General features: G+C 37.2%; 1 protein-coding gene and 1 long non-coding RNA gene across 2 annotated transcripts in view; one reads left to right on the top strand and one right to left on the bottom strand.

Moving 5' to 3' along the window:
* Positions 1-2,189: 2,189 nt before the first annotated feature.
* Positions 2,190-23,973, bottom strand: part of LOC136238728 (uncharacterized) — a 124,777-nt gene continuing 102,993 nt past the window's right edge. The window contains exons 2-4 of the long non-coding RNA XR_010693181.1: positions 2,465-2,505; positions 2,359-2,414; positions 2,190-2,299 (exon numbers count right to left, since the gene is read on the bottom strand). This is a non-coding gene — a long non-coding RNA (uncharacterized lncRNA). The remainder of the gene's footprint in view (positions 2,300-2,358; positions 2,415-2,464; positions 2,506-23,973) is intronic.
* LOC136238726 (uncharacterized) lies at positions 6,153-19,749 on the top strand. The gene is made up of 3 exons (XM_066029297.1): positions 6,153-6,297; positions 12,910-13,185; positions 19,248-19,749. The coding sequence occupies exons 1-3, from the start codon at positions 6,243-6,245 to the stop codon at positions 19,565-19,567; spliced, it is 651 nt and encodes a 216-aa protein (XP_065885369.1). The 5' UTR covers positions 6,153-6,242; the 3' UTR covers positions 19,568-19,749.

Here is a 23,973-nt window from a genome sequence, read left to right on the forward strand (position 1 = left end):
AATACATTATAGGCAACATCACCATGCAGATAAAAATTATTAGCCAATATACAGCAATGCATATCAACATCAACTAGAGCTAAGTAAGGTTCATCAGTGATGTAGCAATGGCACAGTGATGGGTGACACACTATAGTTATGCATACACAACTTGCAGGAGATAGCTACACAATGCTGTAGGCGTATGCAAGCCAGATGAACCAGATAAAGGAAGACAGCCAAGCCACTAGAGCCTAGTAGCTACGCCAGGTGAAGGCAAAAAAGATTAAGCACGTATTGAATTGCCTGACACCAACACAAAGAAAGTTCGCCATGCCAGCTGCACAAGACAAAATTGTTTACTTAATTGTATTTTATATGTAACTGTAAGCTTATTGTAAAGAGCGTGGCATATGCATGATATGTCAGTTTAATGTTTCTTGTATTGTTTATTTACGTGAATGAATCCACTGGCAGCTGGCATGGAGACTTGAGATGTTACAAACATAAAAACTTACTTGTAATCTTCTTGTTTACACAAGTGGCTTCTGGCTCTCCTGCACGGGCATCACTAATCTTCTTCGCGCAATATGTAAGTAATTAAGCAAGGGTGTGGTACTGGGCGTTATATAGAATTACACGTATGGTCAAGTCATCAGCACAAACAGGAGCGACGATTATACGTTTGTGCCTTCATTCATAGGCGAATCTATCCCCGGTTAGTTCATGTCTCTAGGCCTCGTAGTTTTCTCAAACATTAATTATTAATTATTTAATTATTTATTTATTTATGACGTAATTTTAACCGCGTTTCGTATTATTCTTAGTACTTGGTTATATAATTATTGTTTACTGTGCAAAACCTCTTACAAAGAGTATATACAAGCACAGATAATAAATCAGCAAAATTAATTATGTGGTTAATTGATGTTCAGCTAGCCTTGCTTTAAATTGGTCTAAACTTGAACAGGTGATGAGGTCGTTGGGTAAGTTATTCCAAATCTTTATACTTGAAGGGAAGAATGAGTTAAGGTATGAGTTTACTCTTGTGTTTGGCTGTAACAGCCTCATTGAATGACCTCGTAGGGAGTAGTTAGATGGAGCTGGTATGAGTATGGTATCAGCCGGTATATCTATTAATTGGTGCATGATCTTAAACATTGTGATCGCTTTCAGCTGGTTTCTGCAGTGAGCCAGAGGTGGCCAATTCAAATTTTGTAACATGTTTGTGACACTTGCATATGAAGAATAATTATTATACACAAACCTCGCACACCGTCTTTGAACTGATTCAATAGCTAAGATATCCTTTTGTGTATAAGGGTCCCAGACCACACAGGCATACTCTAGGATTGGTTTAATAAGTGACTTGTAACAACTCACTTTGACCGAGATTGGGCAGCTATGAAGGTTACGTTGTAAAAATCCTTTGATACTGTTAGCTTTGTTAGTTATCTGTCTAATGTGTTCAGACCAGGATAGCTTCGAGTCAAGATGTCTTGCACTATACAGCTAGGGAATTCTTTAGAATTAACATAGCATTTTAGAAGGGAGGGCAACAAGTTGTACCTTATTAACTGGTAAAAAAAGACTTCCGTTAGCTATATAGAGTTCCCTTTAAGTCTCAAGAGGAACATGAACATACTTAAAAGCAATCACACATCTACACACCACTGCAGAAATATGAAAATGAGTTTCTTTTTGCATTTTCTGAACAAAAACTTGAATTTGTACTATGGAATTTACCTATATTTCACTATGCACATTGATGACATCATTTTGAATGTGTAAGGAAATATTAGATTTCTTTCACTTAAATATTAAGTTTTATTGGCAGTTAATTAATTTTCTATAATTATTATATTATTATGCACATTATCTAAAGTATTAGACTCCACCGTGTGACTGTTGTTGTTCTTCCTAACTACTCTATCAGTCATCTTTTATACTACTGGTTGAGTGACTGAATGTATGATATGTATAGCCAGTAAGTTTGTTAAGTTGGGAGTTAGCTAAAGCATGCAGTCTGAGAATAATGCAGTAATTATAAGTTATTTAACTACTCCCCACTTGTGATTTTTCAGCATTATACAGTTTATGTGGCTGTAGTATATAAATTATAGAGTTTTGTATATGTCCTGCTGATGATTGCAAACATACCTGTATTATATACTAATTTCAGATCATATCGAAAGCATGTACATAATATAGCTGTATGTATGGCATGTGTAACTAAAGTTTGCAATGTGGCAATTGAAGCTTTCATTCACCAACAGGTTAATGGTCATGTTGCACTTTGCCCTTTTCTTTTCCAGAAGAGCTACAGCAGAAAAAATTAGCAGTACACACAATTAACAAGCTTCCTATAGTAGGACAGACTTTAGTGCAGTAATCTCATGATCTTGAGATTTATCATCAGTTGGTGGTTCATCAGTCTGCAAATAATCACCAGTGTAATTTACATAATTAATCAGATATTGTTAACCTTAAAATATTCAAAGCCCTCAAAGTCAGGTTGCTTCATTGCTATGAATTGAACACAAAATGAATAAGTTAAAATCCATCCAACTGCTGCATGGATACTCAGATATTACTATACGTATGCAGTGTGACATTCAATTATCAACTGCAAATGTTTGATCTAACAGATCCAGGATGGGCAAATATCTTCTCCCCCCTCCCCACTTCCTTCTACCGTTTCCTTTTAGGAATAACCAGATCATCTTTTGCTATGCAATATCAGTTTATCACTTTAGATACTGATCAACAAACTAGTATTCATGAAGCTAGTACTTTTTAGTTTACAAAATTAATAGTATCAACTAGAGGTGTACCGATATGGAAACTTTCCAATATACCGATAACTGATATTGGCTACAAAAATTACCAATTCTGATACCAATACCAATATCTGAATACAGGGCCGCCCAGAGAAATTAAGGGGCCCAGGGCAAAGAGTTAAAGTGGGGCCCTTGACCCAAGTTGTAAGGTGAAGACCAAAAAAAAAAAAAAAAAGGTCACAACCTGCTGGCAATGACAATAACACATTAGCGATGTCTCCATATTGGAACTGGTTTGACACAAGACTTCTACAGGCTCTTGTAAGTGCATCAGGATCATCTGAAGCTGAAGCACTGTTGAAACAATTTAAACAGATTCACTATGCACGTAGAGTTAATGAAATCCTTCCTTATGTGAGTGTTGTACCACTTAAAGGTTCTGTGATTTTCATTGAAAAGTTTCATAAAGAGCTACATGAATTGACTTTACTGGATATAATAAAACACAAACATATACTAGAGTACGAGGTGTTAGATGTAGGCAAAAGGAAATTAATACTAAGTTGTATTAAAACAGGTTGTGTTGAACTGACATGGCATGTACCACAAGAATTGCTTTACTGAGCATATAATTCAGTGAAGAAGAAACATGATCTGTTGTTATCGTTATCGGTCACATCTCTAGTTTGTAGAGAAGCAGATGAATGTGCAGGTCTTCCTATTTTGTGGCGTGGACAGCAAATAGATGAAGTTGGTCCTATTGAGCCATTACCAGAACATGTTAGACAAGAACCATACTCTTTACCACAAGGATTTCAGTGGATTACATTAAGAAATAATGACATTGAAAAAGTAATAAAATTTGGTATTCAACAAGGTTCTAGTTTTACTCCTGGACAAGTTTATGTGGCCTTTTCTCATCCCACTGCAAAAAGTGACTGGCGTTTTGGTATCAAAACTATTAAGGGTAAACTGATTGCTGTATAGTGTTGGCTGCCCCTGTTTGCTTGAACGTTCGAGGAGTATCAATGCAGTTTGTTCATCCAGTATTCCGCTTTCTCCACAAGTACAGTACTAAGCGACTGCGGTATATTCTTCTCAAGGAACTTGCAAGAAGAATCAATATTTGCAACATTAACCAAATGATTTTATCTGGGAACAGTTCTATAATCAAACCTGTGGTTACTATTACACCTTGGGAGTATCAATTCACCCATTCCACCATTCATCAGCTCCCCAACTCTCCCAGAACACCTGGTTGGAGGAAACTGACACCAGGAGATGTTCCTAATGCATTAGCTCTTGTCAACAAGTATTTGTCACAGTTTGAGATAGGTAGAATTTGTACAACTGAAGATTTCAATCACTGCTTTTTACGTTCAGCAGCATCACATAGTTTTGTGAACACTTACGTGGTAGAGAATAAGTCAAATAGCATAACTGATTTTGTTAGTGCTCTATTTGCAACTTCTGCTGGCACTTTAAATGCTTTTATCATTATAGCGGCTTCCACACAGTCTCCAGTTAAGGAACTAATAATGGACATGATGGTGTGTGCAATAGATATCGGTGCCAGCAAGGTCACGATTAGTCAGTGCAATATAAGCAGTCAGATTTTGTCATCGCTGTTATTCAAACCACTATCTGCATGCTCTGCTATGCACTTTTATAACTATAAGTATTCTGAAATTGCTGAAGACAAGTTTTGGTTTATTGATATATAATTAATTTATGTTATGTATACATATTGATTGGTTCATGAGGCAAGCAAAGCCACTGTTACATGTATGTCAGATCAGAATATATATGGTAATGAATATTCACTATGGTCTAGTGTCACAGAGTTGTAATTCTTAAAATGCCTTTTTGGGTATCCCTGCACCACTGCACTGTATATACATGTAAAATGAATGACCTATATATATATATATATATATATATATATATATATATCACTACTTTTCATTGGGCAGATTCCATGCAGTGAACATCAATGACTGATCAATAGTGACCACTGCATGTCAGTGATGTTCGCTGGTTCAGGAATTTACCATAAAAAGTAGTGAGGTTGCTTTTACAATGCATCAATGAATACTGTGCACTGAGGTTGCATGTAATGCAGTGAGATCACACAGCTGAGAAAAGCTGATATGGGATAACTGCCATATCTTTAATTTTATAGCACTATACTTGCAGCTTATATCTGTGCAAGCCACTGTAGGATATATAGTGCATGTGCATGGCACTTATATTGATATGTTCTGCTCTTGGTGATACATTTAATTGCATATGCGCATCTAGCTATATATTAATTTTTTGAATTTAATATGCAAACCTCAGTAACAGAGGATAATGCTTAATTACAGATAAAGGTAAGGAGTTCCAAAATCTAATTGCTGAGGGGAAAATGATTGTCAGTAAGAATCACAATTACATTGTAAGTGTTGTAGGTCAACGTTGAAACCGGGTCACTACTGCTGACCCGGATGACCCACTGACCCGGATGTGACCCGGATTGACCCGGATTAATTAAAGCCGAGACGTGTTTCAGCTAGTCTCGAGCGAGCGAACGAGTCTACATTTTGAGCGTTCCATTCGTGTTGAGTAAATATTGCAACTTCAGCCTAGCTGTAGGTTGAAGACCAAAAACAAAAAAAAAAAAAGGTCTTCACCTACTGACAGATACCCTCAGTTTCGTGCTACATACTACACTTACTAACAAATGGGCGTGGCTGAGCGTATGTTGGTAATGCGATAAGTGGGCGTGGCTCACGAAAGAGCTACGCGATAGCGTTTATAAGTTTCCACGTCGTCAAACGAACATTTTCGTTTCTCACGTGATCCAATCCGGGTCTGGATTGTAAACCGGGTCAGACCCGGATGACCCGACCCGGTTTCAACGCTGTTGTAGGTGTTATTGGTGCCCACAGGTGTTATACGAGTAACAGATTTAGGGTGTATACAAATCAAATTCTTTAAAATTATGACCTAGCTATACTATAGCTATAGGTAGTTAGTATGATCTGTCAGACCTTCAGTGCTGGTCACTGTAAAGTGCTAATAATAATAATAATAATCTTCTAAGTTTTTACTTTTAGTTCATCATCCAAGAGAGTTCAGCGAGCTAGTAACATGATGCTATTCTGATACTTGCCGGATATACACAAAGCACCTGACACAAAGTCACAAACCTAGCAGCTCTTCTCTGAAGCATTCCAATTTTTTGGGTAGTACGGTGAGGAGCCCATATTGTGCACGTGAAGGGATAGCTATTCTATTTAGGGGACGCACTGATATATATATATACGTAGGTGTATCTACTATTTAAACCTAGCCACCCACCAAAACTATTAGCCGTTAATCAGAGTGCACGTGATCCAGAGACCACACCCTGTTACGTTTAAGCCGCAAGGTCAGAATTCAGAACGGTCAGAATAAGGGCTGGTCCTTTCTAATCGAGGTCGTGCGCATTCACATGATCGCATGATGGCTGCTTATAAGAAGCAAACTCAGAAGAAATATGACGACAAATATATTGGTGAGTAAAATTAACTGAGGCAGTTTGGGGACAGTACATTATATCACAGATTATATATTCCCTAGGTAGGGATTAAAGATCTATGATTATACCGGCTGGGTAATTAGGCCACTCCAAATAAATTCTACCCTTCCCGTCCTGCCGGGAATCAGGCAAATTTGCAAGCGGGTGGGCGGGTGATCCATTTCGATTATTCCCGAAATTATTCCATTAAGATTAGCAGCTTTTCAAGCCATTATTTGTCTGGCATAACCTGCAAAAAAGCATAGATATTATAATATCTACGATAAAAGTATGCATATATATAAGTTTGTACTTTCCTTAAAGTTGCAAAAATAACGCAAACTTGTTGGTTGTTTGTTTTTACCTACTTTACCGTGAATTTGTGCCGACTTGATAGCACTGCTGACACGTGTTTTACAAGTTGGTTAGGCCGTACCTATTCAGTGGTGGATACAGGGGGGGCTTGCAACTCTTTGAAAATAGCGCGCGCTCCAAATTTGTTTACGATTCATGTGGGTGACGATTCGCGATCGTGTATTAATATGCCTTTTTCTACTAGCCAAATTCATACTTTTGCCTTTGTAATCATTGCGTCGTTCAACAGCAGGCAATTACATTTTTTTTGGTCTTCGACTTATGCACTTGTCAATTTCATCCCCCTTCACCCCCGGGCGTCCCCACACCCCAAGTGGGGATTTGACATTACTTCTTGTCCCCACCCCTGCACAGTGGCGTGGCTAAGGTGGGTACTGGTAGGGGACAGGCCCAACCAATCAGTTCCAGTGCCCTACCAACTCAGGTACTCACCGTACGTAGCTAGCTATAGCTAAATTGTGCAATATGAAGTCTCCTACAGATACGTAACTAATAGTAATTATTATGCAAACAAAATGTTCGTACAGCTAGTGTCCTACTAGAGATGACTTATTTTAGCTGCAAAATGCCACCAAATTAAATCTCAGCATGTAATTTTCAAAAATTTTCTTGGGGGGCATGTCCCCTAACCCCCTAGCTGCAGCATGCTGATTGCTGCAGCTTGTACGCATACAATGGTGCCCAACCAATCCTTTTGGGCTAGCTATGCCACTGTCCCTGCATGGGGCAATTGACAGTTGTCCAATTCACTGACCGATTTTTGGTAGTTGCATTTCTAAACAATAAAATTGCATTCGCTATACTTTTACTAGCTACAGGTGTCCAGGTTAATTACATTGCATGCATGAAATACATATGTGCTTAGTCATCCTTGAGGTGTTGTCAAATCCCCTACTAGGGGATGGGGATTTGACTGCTGATTTTACCCCAGTACACGGTGGGGAATTTGACACCACGATTTGTCAAATCCTCTGCGGGGATGGGGGGGGCATGAAATTGACAAGTGCATTAAAGCTAGGCTGAAGTTCAAAACTTTTTCAACCTGAAACCCCCTCTGAAAATATCTAGATCTGCCACTGCTATTTGAAAAGTCGTAGCTTGGACCCGACCTGCATAAACTTTAGGCCACTACAATGAGATAACTTGTTTCTCATCAACCGCCCTGCACAGGTATTACCTCAAGTTACTTTAAGTAACAAAGTCCACTGAGTAACGCCTAGCCACTATGAGGTAATGAAGCCTACTGAATGAAACTTATTCACCAGCTTCTTACTCATAACATAGGATCTATGCTCGTAACCAAGATTTGCACATTGTCTAACAATGCAATCATGTCACGTGATAAAGTGGTAACTTCACACGTGACAACTTAAGGCTGTGGACACAAAGTAATATAATATGTAATATTATTATAGTTCTTTATTATATGGGTAATATGTAACTGTAACTAAATAGTTCAGTTGTAAGTAATATGTAATATGTAACGAGTTACATTTAAAAAGTAACTGTCACAAAAGTAACTGTCCCAACATTGCAAGTAAGTAAAGATCCAATGCAATGCTTTCAGTGCTTTCACCAACTCAAAAGCTTTTACTTGTGTGTTGATGCGACTCCGGCACAATCATGCTCTAAGTGACTTGGCATGCCGCTTCAATGTTGAGCAAAGTTCTATTTCATGCATTCTGAACCATTAGATACCTTTTCTGCGTGCTAAATTTAAAAGGCTTATACAATGGCCGCAGGCATGTATTGTATTAATGTGCACCTTCCAGCAGGACATTTGCAGTTACCAGCAATAGCATAGGTGTTCCAGTAGCATTTGACTTAATAATAAACAGGCAGTAAGAAGAAGGATTCTGTCGCATGGTGGGCCACCCATTTCTAAGCTAAACAAATGTCCACACTGACATAAACAAATACCTGTTCGAAAATTCTCAGTATAACCATTTCTATCTTTCAGATAAGCAGTGACATCATTTTCTGCAACCAGTGTGGAAAGTCATCTCCAGTCCACAGCTTGTCATTCAGAAGCTCAGAAAAGTCAGGAGAAGGATACTCTGCACATTGAAATGGCACAGCCTGGATTTGCCCTTCTAAATCATCTGTTGCAATAATATCAGCGACTTACTTAACTAACTGTTCAGATATAGAGGAACCTGTCTCTCTCATAGTCAGTTGATCTACAGTCCATGAACGATACAGTTCAACACCTTCCGCCATTGATAGCATTCACTGTCAAATAGTATTATTGCATCATAGAAGTCATGCGAGAATTGGGAAGTTTATGGTACGCGTATCGTCTCAACTAGCTGTTTTTTTTTTGTTTTTTTTTGTCTACCGACCGACCCAGTAACAATTTTTCAAATAGGTATGGCCTTATTACTGAACCTGTACAGTATGCAAGAAATGCCAAGAATAGCTGGAAAGTTATGGAAGAATACGGAATAATGGAACTGACAGTAACCAGATGCTGGTGGTGGACAGGAAACAGAGAATTTATTTGGAGTGGCCCTTAAAGTAAGCATTCCATGCATGTAGCTCCTTTTTAAATTTTGGGAAAATGCTCAATAGAGTATTGGTTGCCGATCTCAGAATTTACCTATCTATATAGCTAGTTCGTTGGGTTGGAATTATTTGGCATGCACAGTGAAGCAAGGTACTAGATTCTATCGTCTAGATTCCATCCATCATGTTATTAGAACTCTCTGTGGTTACTAATACTCACCATCACTTTTTGGCTGCAAGGAATCGTGAGGAAAATTACTATGGTTTATTGCTGCTTGACCTTCAACATGCTGGATTTTTGTTGATAAGTTGGCTGTCTAGGATATTTCATGCCAGCGACCGTCACAAAGCTTAGTAATGTATGTCATCTACTGAAAAGTATACAATATGCAGCAGGCAGCTCGTGTTGCCATCTCCTGTTTGTATATAATTATTTAGTTTTATAAGTAGCTATGATTTATTTTTGTTTATTTGTGACCGAATTTGACAAAACCAGGCACATACAGTTTTACACTTTTGAGAGATGATCACTCAGTGTAGAAGTATGCCATCAGCTTCAAAGTTTGACCAGTACTTTGGAAGCATTGTGTGATTTCAGGTCAATAGCATGCTGGAAGGTCATGTTACATACAGTTGGTAAAATTCAAAGAATTGGATGTGTGTGGAAGCCTGGTTTTGTCAAATTCGGTCACATTTATTTTTGTCTTGCCATGCAGGGCTCCAGTTATTAGTAACTTGATAACCCTGAGACTAGACTCCTCACCCCTTGTAATCATATTGAACGTGTAATTGTCAAATTCTTATTATGTTTATCTCTCTTTTCTCTGGGCTCCCCATATATTTAAGTGCAAAGTTAAAGAAGTAGGCGTGGTCATACAAGCCGAGAGAATGGATAGTGTGCGACTTAAATTATATGCCATACAACAGCTTGGTTATTGACTCTCATGAGCCATGCAAGGAAGCAGCATTTGGTTTTGTCACCTTATGCTGCACCTGTTAAGAAACAATAACCTGTAGATTTAAATCGATAGAGTTTGAATGTTAACAGTGGAATGTAGGATACTTGAAGCAATTTATTCTAGGCTCATGAGTCATTACTAGAGATTCCAGAATAGCTTAAATACTTCGATGGGTATTTGTAATTCCTAAAATCCTCCAGTAGCATGGCTTTATCAAACATTTAAACCATGCACGTGTGATTCCATGCTTTTGTTGGTGTATAGTGCTACTAGCCACATGAATATTCAGAAATTCAATGTGTATTAGTTCTCCGTGTATTCGATGTGATTCAGTTAACTCAGTTTGCAAATGTGCTTATACCCCATTCATGTTGCAGCTGGCCAGGGGAAGTTTTAGGGGGGTTTCTGGAAACCCCAGAACCCCTTTGGGGCTGGGCTTACTTCAGAACAGCTGTCCAGCCCTTAGGAAACTACTGATTCTTCCTTAACTACAACTATAAACCATAGGACATAGCACATGAATCATACTCACCAATGTTCATCTGCTAACTGATGCTTTCATTACTCTTGTAGTACAGCTCAAGGATCACAAGTATTTTTGAGAGCACAAGATAGATACTCTAATAAAACAGTCAGAACATTCACGTTGAAACATTAAACAATATGCTAGTTCTGCATTTTATTTGTTTTTAGGATGCAATTTATCCAAACCTATCTGCTATTAGAGATGTATCTTTACAACTTTAGGTGTGTATTTCAATGTTCATGATAGTCTTCACCACAGGAACTCGTTACCTTTTTGTGAACATTTTCAGTTGTCTCAAGTTCCTACAAGATCACATCCTTTATCTAGTTCATTCCATTTTCTTTCTTTGTCAACAACCCATTTTTGTGGAACACCATACCTCATGTCATTCTGCAGATTAAAAGTCTCCCTTATTCTGTTCAGCCCTCTATCATTTTCTTTTCTGCTCTATTGTTGTGTACTCATATTAAGGTTTTTATTTTGTTTTTGTACAATCCTGTTGTTTTGTCCTTGTATTCCAAGTAATTTCATTGTTTTTTAAATGTCTTGTGTTACTGTATGTATGTGTTTGTGGGGAGTATGTTTGCAGGCTTGTCCTTTTGTGCAACCCAGTCTTTTGACAAAATTGATAATAAATGAATAAATATTAATAAATCAATAAATAAATAAAGGCCTTTCATTTATTGACATCTACTTTTACAGAATTTAATGACAGTCATTGAGGAATACTCTGTATTCATGTACGCATGCACCATCTCATAGGCGGCGGAAAGGGGGGGCTAGGGGGCTGAAGCCCCCCCTCAGAATGATATCACACCGAAATTATCTTTCTTGGAGTGGGGCTGAAAACCGTGATAAAGATCGATATACTCTAATAGAGCAGTCACTCTAATAAAGTAGTCAGTGTGTAGCGAGCTATGTAAGGATTTTTATGTATTTTATCAGCTAGAAATGGTAGCTGGTGAGGTGGAAAACTCTTGCCAGTTGGTTGTGACCTTTTTTTTTTTTTTTTGGTCTCACTTTACCAAACTACAGAAATAAGTCTGAGTCAGCCCAGCAGAGCCCCCCCTAATATCAACTACTTCCTCCGCCACTGCACCATCTCAAATTCAGTTTCAACCTTCAAAATTTTCCTGTGGGACATATACCTATATGCCCTAATATTGTGATTTGCACACTAAGGTGCAGTTGATGATTCTTAGATACTTCCTGAATGTTAACCACCTCATATGCCCCCCCCCCACCCTCCAACTTAGCTAGAGTACTGTTCTGTTATGTTAGAGTACTGTTCTCCACCTCTGTTATTGACATAGCAGTAAACCTTCCAAGACTACATAGCAAGAAATGGATAATAGTAATAATGTCAAGTAGCTGTAAAGAAGCAAAACGTTGATCATGACTAGCTATAAAGTTAGCTAAATACTTGAAGCTATATAATCATAAAGATCCAGTAGACCAATCTATCATAGCTAATCACATAACTATTAGTGAAAACATGACATATTAAGTGCTAGTGAGCATCAGTAGATCAGAAACTCTGTAAAATAGTGTAGGTTTTAAACAATAAGTTTCATTAATTTCATGCATTGTAAATTAAAACCTTGTTAGTGTCTGGGGGTGCAGTCCCCAGACCCCCACATCTGAGTCCTCCTACCACTGGAAACCTCCTTCTAAAAATCCTAGATCTGTCCCTGCTCTGGGTCCACTCCATTGGCAGTTGTTGTGTACTTGGACTGACTGAGTTTGGAGTTCCTATTGGTTACTTAGTGTCCCTTGGCCAGGTGAAAAGGTGATATCACTGGACAACAACATTTCTGCGTGTTTATATTTTTCTTTCCTTTAATCAGGGGAGTATAGCTAGCAGAATTTATCACAAATGACCTCACTCATCAACAGCAATGGTATTATTGTTCAACCTAAATTAGTGCTTGTCTGGTCCAGTCCAGGACCCTGCCACAAGCAGGGGTGTGCCAAGGGGGGTTTCCAAGGGGGGGTATTGATGCCTCTTCTCTTTCCAAACCTTGGATTTGTTCCTGGTGGCTGCATACAAGATATCATTGTATAAGTTTTCAATAAACAAAATTCTTGTGTAAATGTGCTACTTGTAAATGATAATAAGTCTTTGTCATTCATGCCAGAAGTTTATATAAGATACAAGAACCTTCACTTTCTATTTTATCTCATACATTACTATAGACTAAGTCATGGGCATCATTAGTACACTGCAGTTTATTCTTCCAACAGAGAAAATCATGAACAAAGTTCCAGAAGGTCGACTGCAACTGCTAATGATTGCTGTCCCTAAGATCTCACATTGCTGGAAGGAGATTGGCATTCAACTACATTTTACTAGGGAAGAGTTAGAAACTATTGATAGAGGTATTCACCCACAGAATGTAGAAGACTGCTGCAAAGAAATGTTGCTACTGTGGAAGAACCAAACCAAAGCTAGTGCTGACATTCTTATTTATGCTATAAAAGAGGCAGGGAATGCTGCCTATGCTGAAGATCTTAAAAAAGGTTTGCATGTTGTGATATGTAGCACTATCTTTTTATTCTATATTGAAAGTGTGTCATCCAACTCACTTCAAATAAGTGTGCATGGTCCTCCAAATACTGTACTGAGCTTTTATTTAAGTCCATATGTACATGCTTGGATGATATGTGTGCCAACCATTTTGGCCATTGCCAGTAGCCTAAATGTGGACAGGATTCTGTACAAACACTTTTCACCATGTACTGTATCCATACATGACAGGGGGCGATGGAGCAAGTAAAAACGGTATACAGACATTGCCTTTACTGCTAATTATATTAATACTAATACTCTAAGTGAAGGGGCCAGCTTTTCATAAATAAAAACAGTGGAATTTTAAGCACACGACTAAATCCTACATCCTATTGAGTCTAAAGGATGTCCCCAGGAAATAATTATACAAGCACTGAGAGTTGATGTTTTAAAGTATTTTCACTGTGATTTTGCAGATAACAAGCTGTAGGACCAGGTGTCAGCACTTGTGTTGCAAAGCCTTATTGTACTAAGAATAGTAAGAAATGCGGACAAGATTATGTAATAAAAATTAGTAATGAAATAAATTAATGTTTGAGAAAACTACAAGGCATATAACTGGATATGATGATCTAAAGACACAAGTATATAATAATTACGCCTCTTCATGCTGGTGAGTGAAATGATATGGCAACCCTAATGCCATTCAAAACAGCTTAGCATGTGACAATTTGAGTGTTAATCAATCGGATGGCTGCAGGTTTGTGACTAACTAGGTCCTGCAGTCATGGATTTTTTCTCCTTTTCAAACACACTTATTATTATTATTATTGGCATAATGGATACATGTACAAGAGTACAATAAAATGTTATTAGGCTGTAAGCCTTTGTTCATATCCATGGCCTGTGCTGTCCCAGTACTTGTCAAGCTTTGCCTTGAAGGATGCAACAGTGTTTGTGGAAACTATTTCCTTAGGTAGATTGTTCCAATGATTGACAACTCGTTGAGTAAAGAAATTAGACCGGACACTCAATCTAGAGTGTGGTTTAAACAACTTCATGTGATGGCCTCTAGTGTTGGTACTAACAGCTGGTGTAAAAAATTCAGTAGGGTTGACGTTATAAGGACCATTCAGAATTTTAAAGACTTCAATAAGGTCGCCACATTGACTTATGTAACAACTTTAAACAGGCTGTAGGACCAGGTGTCCTACAGACTTTCAGCACAGGGGCGTAGCCAGGATGTTTTTAAAAGGGGGTTCTAACAGCAGTATTGAGTTACCAGGAGCAGGGCTCTGCCCCTTGCCGCTAAGAGACTTTCAATATTTTAATGAATCAAACTCAGCAAATTGCTATGTTTTATGCAAAAAGTACATTAATTATAATGCATATAAGTGCCCCTGGGATGAAGCTAGTAAGTACTAGATACAGCTACCTAGTGGAAACAGACAGCATAACACATAGAGACACATATAGTAATCTGTAAGTGATAGCTATCTCACTGGTATAGGGACCATAAATCTACTGATACAAAATGTCATGACTTACAATCAAAACATTATAACTACAAATATGCATAGCATGAATTCATTTTGTATAACACAACTGATAAATTACTGGAGTTCTATATCTTTAAGCACTGTACACCAAAGCTACAGCAGTATAAGGTCATGCTCAATTTTGCATTTGCTGTTAGAATGTCTGAAAAACTTCACATGGATATGGATGTAGTAAACCTGACTGCTCTATTAGAGTATATACCCGACTGCTCTATTAGAGTATATCAATCTTTTTATAAATAAGTTTTGTAAGTTTTGAAGAGGGTTCATGTTACCTCTGTAAATCCTTCCCTGAGAGATGAATGCAAGCTTTGTCAATTGCTATGCTGTACCATTACACTGTATTACTCACTCATTTTGTCTTGCCACACTAAATGGTTTGTTAGGGTCTTGCTTGCAGTCTAAATTTTACAAGGGGGTTCCTGAACCCCTTTGAACCCCCTTTCTATGCCCCTGCAGCACTTATGCTGTAAAGCCTTAATAAATTTAAAAAAAATTTGTTCATTGCAGGGATGTGTTTATTCCTTAGTTGGGTCAGCGATCCAAAAGAGATGATGGATCTCATAGACTCTCAGTACTGATTCCAATATCTAGTTGGGTAACCTTTACTTCAGCAGAACTAATCCTAATAAATCAAGGAAAAGCAAGTTGGCTAATGAATAAAAAGGATTACAATAGTTGCTGTACTTTTGCTTCTAAGCTAAATGTGAGGGGTAATGCCCCTCATACACCCATTCTCTGCCCCTGTTGTGGTTTCCTTGCCATGTGTGTACAGTGTATTATCACATTTTAGTCACATATGTTCGAGGTATTTATAATTGTGTGTGTTTTAAATATCCAATGATGGTTTTCTCTCTCACACACAGGGCACATATTTAGCTATGCAAGATCAAATTTAAGTCTGTAGTCATTCTTTCCTTAAATCATAGGCAGTGGAAGATTTGGGGCTGAAACCCCCTCAGAATGGTATTGTACCAAAGTTATCATTCTTAGAGAACCATGAAAAAGACCACCAATAATATTATACTCTAATGGAATGCTCAAATACTCTAATAGAGCAGTCAAAGTGCTTCATAAAAACACATTCCTGGGAATCAAACCACTAACCTCTTACTTTGAGGGTTGGTATCTTACCACTGTACTAAGTGTTTCCGGGTGTCTAAAGGCTGTTTTGTATTGCTTATAAATGCTGTAAGTTTATTAACCCTGTAGTCAAAACTGCTAAAACTCTGCCAAAAGAGGTTATTATTGGCCCATTTGTTGGTGTTTTAGTTGAAGTGCCTCAAATTGTACCTATAAATTAATTCTGGTAAACTTTTAGACACCATGAAAGCTAAAATAGCTACAGCATAGTCCCTGCAGCTACTTCCAAAGATTCTATACTTTGGTCAGCCCTCCCTCACATCAACTATTACCTCCGCCGTTGCCTTTGATGTGGCATGCGCTGGTTCACCATAGTAAAAGTAAACAAACAAATATAAGGAAAAATTAGAAGTTTAAACATTTGAGTAGGGATCATTGACAATGAAACAATCTACACCTGAAGCTATATGCTAGTGGACATTTACCATATACATACAAATTTTCAAGGGATGTAGTTTTTCACGGATTTTGCGGTTGATTGGTTTGCTTTCTAATAGAGAACCTCAGTGAAAAATGAGTGATCACTGAAATAAAACCATACAAAGGCTAAAATTTGTTGATCCACGAAAAATATGTACCTCATAATTTTGTACATTATGTGGTAATCCCTACTTCAGTCATGGCTAGAGTTTTATTTGACTGGTGTAATGATTAAGTGGTTCTTTCTGATATTTGAATACAGTGGAACCTGGACCCCAATTATCCAGATTCTCAGTTAACCAAACTATGGAAATGACTGCTTTATTAGAGTAGTGATTGTTCTATTAGGGTAGTAGAAAATGCCAATATTTATAAAAAATTTCTTTATGCTAATTTATACACAGTTTCAGAGATACACTTTTCAGACTTGTGGATCACCTCTGGTTTCAAGGGGTTCAATAACTGAGGTGTCACTGTATGTGTCACGGTACACAGCTACACCCATTGTTTTGTGTAACTTGTATGTTAGAAAATGTACCGTACTTTAACGTGGGCATTCAAAGGCGCCGCTCAGGGCTTAACTTGCATAATTGTCTGGGAAATAACCCGGGTACGTAATATCATGGGAATGTGGTTTGCTCATGGCTTTGATGCCCAACCATACGATACACTTTGACTCATTATATTGAACGACACAGAGCGTTTAAGTGTGGGTTTGGGTTTACAGGTTAGGCTTTACTATATGCACCTCCAGAAGATAGCATGGTCTTTGGATGTGTTTTGTGGTCACCGTGTTCTAGATGATTGTAACTCATCAGACATTGACTGGTCTACACTCACAGGCTTGTCCAACAGTGCACAAATTTTTCTTTGACTATATATCTCATTTGGTCAATTAACCTATATACTCATTGTGGTAACATCTTAAACTTGGTTATCTCTAACCAAGAAGATTTTTTCACATAAACCCTCAGCTATCACAGTCATCAACAAACTATTATCCAATTACCTTTGACATAACAGTACAGAAGCAACATCACAAAGCCACCAGAATAGACAGTATTGGTCCATTAATGTTAAAGCCATGTACTGCTTTACTGTGCAAACCTCTGATGTTGTGGTATGTACCTGTCTACAAACTGATCAGGAGATAAAACACCAGAACTATTGACCCATCTCCATCCTCAGCAACATAGGAAAGGTCTTAGCTGGAAAGAATTATGTTCAATAAAAGTATTGACTTTGTCACAAACAAACTATATCACTCTAGGCACAGTAACCTGATAGGTAAAAGAACTACAGAGCACTCACCCTGTTTCTTTTATACATCAGTATATCATGACTGATAGTGATTTTAATAGCATGGGCTAATAGCCATTAGAGCGTTGTTCATATGTCATTGTGGTGGGATCTGTTTTTTTAGTTTTTGGACTTTATACTACATTAACCTACTAACTTTGCTATTGGGACAGTAAGTAAATTACTATATTAAAGTTAAGTAGTTAGAATTGTAAGTTACTCACCTGTTATTTAAATCTAGTTGTCTTCTTACTGTTATTCCATGGTCTGCTCAATGGCTGACACATGGTGGGTAGAAATACACATCCATGCATTGCCCAAACAAACTAGTTGAAACTTAGTGCCACTCTGGCAATATATTTCGAATCCCAGTGTGCTCCTGACAATTTTTTTTGTAGCAATTGTCTTATGGCTAACCTTCGAGATATACCAGTAACAGTAGCATGGCTAGAGATTGTAAGCGAAATGATATAATAAAAGCCATATAGCTGTTCCTTTTTGGATGATATTTTTACTTTTCTTCCTTGTTGTTCTATTAGAGAATTTTAATATTCAACAACTATTCTGGCATCATGATTTTGCACACCTACAAAATTGTGTTGAAATTTTCATTTGTATGACATCATAAAAATGTTGTTATACGATGCCATGAAATTCATGATGTCGCGATGAATTTTCATTATGACATCGTGAAATTTTATTACAACGTTGTGAATGTCATAACGACATGCTCAGTACGTTGTAGAGTACTGATGGGCAATTGATCCATGATGGATATATACATTTAATATATCACCTATACCACGCTTACATTGGATTTTGCTGATACAGACGTTTTTGCTTCCATTTGAACACTCACGTTACACATAATAATTAAGGCATAGTCACTGTAATCACATAATAAGCAGGTGATCAAACAGAAGCTAAAAGGTCTGTATATACATCCTTAACCCTCAGGCGTATGGCCCTCATGTATATATCAGCAAAATCCCTTGCAACCATGGTATATATTAAACTGTTAAATAAACTTTACTGGCTATATCAAAATTAGGCCACTCCAAATAAATTCTCTGTTTCCCATCCTGGACTCAGGCATATTTGCATGTGGGCGGGTGGTCCATTTCCAATATTTCATTATAAGATTGGCAACTTTTAAAGCCATTATTTGCTTAATGGCACAACCATAAAAAAGCTGCATAAAAGCATACTTAAGCTTGTACCTTCCTACAAACGTGAATTTGTGCCGACTTAGGTAGCACTGCTGACACATGAGCTGACACTGTTACAAGATGGGTAGCAGCATGCAAGAACAACTGGAAAATAAGAATATGGAATAATGGAATATTAAGAGCTGACAGTAACCAGATGCGAGTGGTAGACGGGAAAAAGAGAATTTATTTGGAGTGGCCTTATATCATGGTGTTTCCCCAATGGACTAACGATAAAATTTTGAAAATGAAATGGTGTATTTTTGCCCATGATTATGCCAATTAATTACTTCCAATCTATTTAAATAGGGATCCAAGTAATAGAATGAGGTGAATGATGTTATTACAGCACAGCTCGGTGGGAAAACCCTACATTTACATGATATAACAATGATTTTGTCAAAGGGTGTTTGTAGCCAACTTTGTATCTATCATATCATACAGAGGTGGCCAGAAAAGTAGATATCTTAGATGACACATATCTTACTAACAAAGTGGCAAGGAGGATAGCTGTCGACTGGGATGATGTGGGCCTGCATCTGAAAATTAAGGACAATGATTTAAGCACTATTAAAGCATGCACAAATCCAGTTGGTGCCAGATGCAAAGAAATGTTACGTCAGTGGCTCCAAAGGGATGAGAGTGATCCTAACAAGAGTCCAACTTGGAAAAATATGTATAGGGCCATGATGGAACTGAAGATGGTAAGAGCAGGTGAACAGTTGCAAGATGACATTATCCAGAGTGCTTCAGATATTAATTAACATTGCTAACATTTTAACATTGTTGATTCTATTTTTGCTATAAGTTGGTTTGCATTTTTGTCCTATATATAGTCTAATGTATTGTGACCTGATTAGTTATAAATCTATAAATTGCTGTGTAATATCATATGCTGGTGACCAGTGATGATCATAGTTTTAATATTACAAAATGTTGATTAAGATATCACCTCAACTGCATGCAAGTTCTAGGATGTGCCCTCATTATTTAAAGGAAACTGTTAATTTAATATTTTATATCATCAAAATAGTTCTGTATGCGTGGTTCAATCTGTTTGGATAGTTTAGTAATATCATGCAATGTAGCCAACACTTCAGCAATTAATAAATAGAAACAGACTTAATACATTACCGCTATAAGGGACCTCCCCCAGTTTTGGAAATTAAACCCTGAAGGCCATAATTTTCAACCAAATAATAGAATGAAAAAGTGTGAATGATATAGCTACAAAACTTCAAGATCTAGAAGCTTTAAGCAAAAAGGTATAGTAAGGCTAGATCAGGATGTTACCTTAATTACTAATGTAGGATAGAAAATAGCTAACTATTGTGACCCGCCATCACAGCCTGATTGCTCTTAAGGAAATGGGAAACAAGGAACTTAATGTGGTGGCCTTGGCTGTTATCAAGTCAACTAGTCGTTCTTCAAAGTTTTGAAGCATTTTGCAACCCATGTTAATGACATGAAATTTGTAAATCTATCTATTAACATAACTTGTGCGTGCATAATTTCTGTGATTCAGTATCTGCTGAAACTGAAAAACTTAGAAGTGGAAGAATGTTTTTTCAGTTTCGATGTTAAGTATTATAGTATCATAGTTTTCAAGTCCTCTTCAAGGGTGGATTTAGGAGGGTGCATGGGCAGCTGAAGCACCCTGCTCCAAAATTTGCTATCTAGAAAGATGGTGGAAACCACAGAACAGGTGCAGAAAGTATACATGGACATGAAAAAACATGGAAAGAGTGAGAAAAGAAGAGCTAGTCTCTACTATAGAAATCAAATCAACAAGAGGGGCTCAAAATTGGCAAAACTGCTTAAAAACTACAGTAATAGAACAGTCAAGTTAGTCAACTACTCTAATCCATCATTATAATTTTTAAAAATATAAAGAAAGAAGACCAACTCTTAGCTAGACCCCTTCAACTTTGAACTCAAATCATACTGCAGCATTTATGTTGTGCCATTTATATGAAAGCTAGTTACCACTGCTAGAAAAATTAATAATGATTTCACTTTACACAGGAAAAGTTACAGTAGAATAACACACACGATTCTACAATAGGTTTAGTGCTCTATAAAATTAATGCCAAATTGAACAGACTATAATAAGAAAAATAATGTGGCATAATTCTTGTTACCATAGTCTGTTCGATTCAGCATTAATTCTACAGAGCAATTAACTTGTTGTAGAATTCTATGCATAATTTCATTGTGCCTTTTCCTGTGTTACAGGTAAAGTGGCTCCCAATTTAAACCATCAACGGTCACATTCTGATAGCCTCTACTTACTGTATCTTAGATATGAAAACTGCAAAGATTTTTACACCTGTAAGCTGTACCTGCAGATTGTGATTGGGGTATTTTATTTATTTATTTGTTAATTAGCTATCACCCGACTGGGTTTTAACACTAATGTACAATTACATAACTCTAATTGGCTGGTAAAAGAAATCGCAGCAAGAGTGAATGTAGAGCACAGCTGAAAGATAAAGGTTCAATGTTAAACTTTCTGTTAATTTCGATTAGTTGTATAATTATTAACATTCATTCTTGGCCGCTTCAGATATCAGCTATTTCAATTTCCAGTTACCTTCATGGGTGTACTTGTTTTACAGCCAATTACAAGGTGTTCCTGCAAGGATTAAGAACTTTAGCAATTATGTAGTTGGTTGGATTAAGATTGATTCTTGGCCGCTCCAGATAACAGCTCTGTAAGTTACCAGTTATTTTTACTTTCTCTACAACTAAGCTGTTTTTACATTGGGTTACAGGTACTTGTAGTTTCTTGGAAGAACCTTTTTTTACAGCGAAGGTGTTTATGGGGTGAATTTCTATCACTTGCATGAGCTTCATGTTCTTAAAAAGTGACATCATGTATAGTGTAATCAGTGAAGTGAGGAAGAACTGTCACAGTACAAGGTGTGCGGTGAATGTGTTATAGTAGTAATGTGATGATAAGTTGTTGTAGGTGTTTCACATTTGGTATTGGATCAGGAGCATCAAGTGCTCTAGTGAGTGGTATTGCTCAAACTGGTAATGGTTCAACAGAATTTATTGCTGACAATGAACGAATGCAGTCAAAGTTTAAGGTGTGTAGTGTGTTGTAATCAGTATACAAACCTTTAGCTTAACAGTTGCAACAGTACTTCAATTCCTTTAAATATGCAGCTATGTATATACACTGACTCTTGACAGTGGCATAGGCTAGCTAGTTATATACTAATCCCACTGATGAACTCAAATAATTATATTCACAAAATTGCATAGCTACAATCTAAAGTATCAGCATCTATAGCTAGCCCCATTAATGACATAAATCAGAGAAAGCCAAAAAATGCTGTGGGAGGGGACCAGAAACAGGATTACTTTATTTATATTCATTTTTATTATTGCTTTACAACACCGATGCAAGATTACATAGCTATATAGCTATACGTACAAAAATAGTATGGTGATGTTAAGGGCCAGGTGGATACATGCCAATTGCCCAAACTATACTTATAATACTACTACTGTACATGTAGACAACATACAAAGATACGTGCATAAATGGTTTAAAATTTACAGGGCAGGAGAGTTTAGAGCATTTACAACAGGGACACAGGTAATGGAGAGTACAATGTTGTTTACATCAAAATTGCTGACAAAAGAAATTAGTTTTAGTTGCTTTTTGATTTGCTGGATAGGAAGAGGGGTATTAATCACTGGAAGATAATTCCATAATCTGGGTAATTTCTGAAAGTAGGAGCTATTGATTGAGCTAGTAGATAGTGCAGCACCTAAGACCCTCTAATCGAGACAACTGTTCACTTTTTGATAATAGCACCAAATTTCTCATGGGGCCTGTAGCACGTATACCAAGGGCGTAGTCCATTCTGTGGACTAGACTCATGGACCTGTGGACCGCACCTTCGATAAAGCGATACACATCAGGATGATCCTTGTACATGATACTACAGAATTGCGTGCATTAAACTGTAATAAAATCCCTTGAAAATAGCATTTTTAGTCATTTTGTCAACTACCAGGCCGAGAAAACAATTTGTATTTTAATGGGTCATCGTGTTGCAACTGCAGATTTTGTACAGGTCTAATACTAAGTTTAACCTGATAGGATATTGATTGTTTTACATGCACAGTAAACAAATGGTTTCATTGACAAGGTCCAAAAAAATAGGGGTCCAATGGACTTTTTATACACGCCTGTATCCTTCTAAAAACACTTAGTACACATGCTACAAACCTCATGCAAAAGAAATTTGATGCTTTTATCAAAAAGTAAATGGTTTTATTGCTTTGACGCTGGACTAAGAAGAAAATTTGTAAACAAGAATGCACCATGGATATATGTGTAGTATATTTTTAGTTGTAATGCAGTTACTAGTACTTACCTCTCTGCGGAGTAGGCCAAGAGTTTTGAGGGCTTTGGCAATAATATACTCATACTGGCAACTCCACTTCAAATCAGATGAAAAGAAAACTCCAAGAACTTTGTGGGAAGTGGAAGGTGGTAATAACGTAGAGTTATTGATGTGATAAGATGTATGTTGACTAGGATTGTAGGAATATGATATATATATAATATAAATATATATATACAGTATATATTATAATAATGGCCCCAGAATTCTACCTCGTATGCGGTACCCCAGAGATCTTTAAGTGTTTACCCCCCAGGAGGCTAATACGTATGTTCTTGACATGGTGCTGCATACATAGCAGTTACTGTCCTTTGAACACCAATTGCTACAACAATCAGAAGACTGAAACCATGCATAATATTTTTATACATAATTATTTGCATATATACAAAACTGCAGATACTATTTCACAGACAATAATATGTAGATATCCCCTAGACCCCTTGCTTTAATATGTCTACTAAATCTGGAGCACATCCCAATTTCAAGCTATTGCTATTAGCAGTTGAAGTGACACTTTTCCATTTACATTCTATCATATGAAGAACTTCTCTACACAAAGAAAAACACAAAATAAAAGCATAATGCATTTCTGAAAATCATAATAGGCAGAAAATTGGGGAATGCTAAAAAGCATAATAGGCAAATTTTGGAGCATAATATACTCGAGCCTACTTTCAACAACCAAACACATTTGCGGTTTATCACCACTGAATAGCCTTAATATGGTATGCCCACATTGAATT

The sequence above is a fragment of the Dysidea avara genome, chromosome 11, assembly GCF_963678975.1.
Source record: "Dysidea avara chromosome 11, odDysAvar1.4, whole genome shotgun sequence".
In the NCBI taxonomy this organism is placed as follows: Eukaryota; Metazoa; Porifera; class Demospongiae; order Dictyoceratida; family Dysideidae; genus Dysidea; species Dysidea avara.